The sequence below is a fragment of the Triticum dicoccoides genome, chromosome 5B (genome assembly GCF_002162155.2).
Source record: "Triticum dicoccoides isolate Atlit2015 ecotype Zavitan chromosome 5B, WEW_v2.0, whole genome shotgun sequence".
In the NCBI taxonomy this organism is placed as follows: domain Eukaryota; kingdom Viridiplantae; phylum Streptophyta; class Magnoliopsida; order Poales; family Poaceae; genus Triticum; species Triticum dicoccoides.
In genome coordinates, this window is record NC_041389.1 from 707,622,281 (window position 1) to 707,625,087 (window position 2,807).

General features: G+C 57.2%; 1 protein-coding gene across 2 annotated transcripts; it reads right to left on the reverse strand.

The window, feature by feature from the left end:
- Window positions 1-109: 109 nt before the first annotated feature.
- Window positions 110-2,483, reverse strand: LOC119306780 (4-hydroxyphenylacetaldehyde oxime monooxygenase-like). 2 transcript variants are annotated; one of them, XM_037582911.1, is made up of 2 exons: window positions 899-2,483; window positions 110-504 (listed from the first exon to the last, which is right to left on the reverse strand). In XM_037582911.1, exons 1-2 carry the CDS (start codon window positions 2,448-2,450, stop codon window positions 494-496), a joined length of 1,563 nt encoding a protein of 520 aa, XP_037438808.1. In that variant the 5' UTR covers window positions 2,451-2,483; the 3' UTR covers window positions 110-493. The 2 variants fall into 2 exon arrangements, with proteins under 2 accessions (XP_037438808.1, XP_037438807.1); XM_037582910.1 differs by having other exon boundaries at window positions 885-2,483.
- Between the last annotated feature and the right edge of the window lie 324 nt (window positions 2,484-2,807).

Here is a 2,807-nt window from a genome sequence, read left to right on the forward strand (position 1 = left end):
AAGTCGGGGAGAACTAGATCTGGGCTAGCTTCTAAACCACAACCCCACCATCACAGTGAGAAACATTTATAAAATAGTTTTTAAATAAACTTTTTGAACAATTTCCCCAAATTCATGAAAGTTTTTTTCACGGGAACTTTCGATCTTTTCATCTTCAATCATGACAGTGCAACGAACCCTAGAAATAATAGAAGTTACGTCGAGATCCGTAGACCACCTAGGGATGACTACAAGCACTGAAGCGAGTTGAAGGCACGCTGCCGTTATCGCCTCTCCCTCGCCAGAGTCGGACACAACTTGTTGTAGTACACAGTCGAGAACTCCTCGTGCTAAGGCCCTATAGGACCAACACACCAGAATAGCAACCACCGTTGATGAAGAAAGGCGGATCGAAAGGATCCAACCTGAAGATACAGGAACAAAGACCAGGTCCAAGCAGATCCATCAAAGACAACCACCGATTGAATACCGTGAGATCCGTCGGAGAAAATGTTCACCATATACCTGAAAATTTTAAATCTGTATTAGGAAAATGTTCAATCTGTATAAAGAAAATGTTCACTCTGTATAAGGAAAATGTTCAATGTGTATTTAAAAAAGTTACCTCTGTGTTTGCATGTAAATAATCTGATCACATACTGCACTAGGGGTAAAACTGTCTTTTTAGGTCAGACTTAACACCGTTGCTAGGCAAAACTGACGGAAGTGTTATATAGGGAACAAAACAAAGTTTGAGTGTCAAAAAAGAAAGAAAATACTTTTTAGGGCCAAAAAGTGAATCAAACTTTAAGAAAGGGCCAAATAAGGAATTCTCTCTTGTACATATGCCAATATCAATCAACCTTTCTCCATTTGTTCAACTAATTTACTCAAGACATATTTACCAGCTAGCACTCACACGCCGGCGGTGCGTATGGGGTGGGCACGAGCACCAGCGGTGTCTTGCGGTGGAAGTTCAGCGCGCCGGCCTCCTCCATGCTCACCTCCTCCCCCTCCGGCACCGCCCACTCGAAGCCGCACAGCATGTTGGCCAGAGTGTACTCCACGTTCGCCACGCCCATGGCCAGCCCCGGGCAGATCCGCCGCCCGGCGCCGAACGGCACCAGCTCCATGTGCGCCCCGCGGAAGTCCACCTTGCCGTGCCTCCCGCCCGCCTCGAACCTCTCCGGCTCGAACTCCTCCGCGTCCGGCCCCCAGCTCGCCGGCTCCCTCCCGACCGCCCACGCGTTCACCAGCACCCGCGTTCCCGCCGGCACCTCGTAGCCGCCGATCTCCACCCGCCGCAGCGTCTCCCGCGGCAGCAGCAGCGTCGCCGGCGGGTGCAGCCGTAGAGTCTCCTTGACCACCATCTTAAGGTACGCCAGCTTCGGCAGGTCGTCTGGCTGCACCCTGTTGCCGTTGCCGTTGCCGCCGACCGCGGCCCTGATCTCCTCCTGCGCCGTCTTCAGCGCACGCGGCTTCCTCATGAGCTCCGACATCGCCCACAGGATCGTCACGGAGCTCGTGTCGATGCCGCCGAGGAACGCGTCCACGAGGACGGCCTTGACGTGCTCCGTCGCGAAGCCATGCTTCTCGCAGAGGCCGACGAGGGCGTCTACGAGGTCGCCGCTGCCGCTCTCCGGCTTGGGGCGCGCGGGGTCCTGATGATGCTCCAGCATCTCCTCGAAGAAGCCGTCCAGGTCTCTAAAGATCCTCTCCCGCCGCGCGACGACGCCGACGAGCCGGTCTACGAGGCGGCCGGCGGCGTTGGGGAAGAAGTCCTCGGCCGAGAAGCTTGCCGACATGTCCGTGGCCTCGAACAGCACGTGCTGGAACCGCTCGTACTTGCGCGCGAACGCCTCCGCGCCGTACACGCTCCCGTACGCCACCGTGCCGATGATGCCGTCGGCGACGCGGAACACGTGCTCGTCCAACGCCACCGGTACCACCGCGTTGCGCAGGGCGGACATGAGCCTGTCCACCTGCTCCCGCCGCGCGGCCCAGGCGGCGCTGACGCCGCGCGCTCCGACGAGCTCGGCGGCGAGGAGCCTGCGCATGTCGCGCCAGTAGGCGCCGTAGGGCGAGAAGGCGACGCTCTTGCGGCCGTAGGAGAGGCGGGCGGGTCCTGGCGATGCGGGCCGGCTGCAGCAGTCGGCGTCGTGGGCCCTCATCACGTCGCGCGCCGCCGACGCGGAGGAAACCACCACCGCTCGCGCCGCGCCGAGGCGGAGGAGCATGACGGGGCCGTGCCGCCCGGCCAGGTCGCGCAGGCTTCGGTGCGGCAGCGGGCCTAGCTGGTGCAGGTTGCCGAGCACAGGCACCCCCGACGGACCCGGCGGCAGCCTCAGTCCTCTTTCCTCAGGGTCGCGCCTCGTCACCAGCAGGTAGGAGACAACGGCAAGGAGGAGGCCGGCTAGGAGGAGGAGGAAGTGCCACGGCTGGGGCAGCTGGACGAGCAGTGAGATCGCCATTGCCGATCGATGAATCCGTAGCCGTAGCCGTAGGGGGTTTATAAAGTGGAGTGGCAATGGCATGGCACTGTACGATCTTGTATGTCTAGCATTTTTGTGTATGCATGGGTTGATGGATACAGCCGTGGGTTTCTTCGGTGTCTCGATAATTGCTGGTTGAAAATCAGTTGCCATTTTCGCCCAACTTTGATCTTTCGTTTAATTTTGATTCCTCTTCTTTTGTCGACTGGTTGAAAATTATGCCGTTGGTGAATTACTTGTTGCACTTCATTTCCCTGTTGAGGAATTACTTAGCTGGCACGCAAGAACCTAACATTCAAATTTGGCTACTAATAAATCCAAGTCAATGACTTAGCT

Coding starts and splice junctions, on each gene's coding strand:
- LOC119306780 (XM_037582911.1), bottom strand. CDS start 2,450: ATGGCGATCTCACTGCTCGTCCAGCTGCCCCAGCCGTGGCACTTCCTC.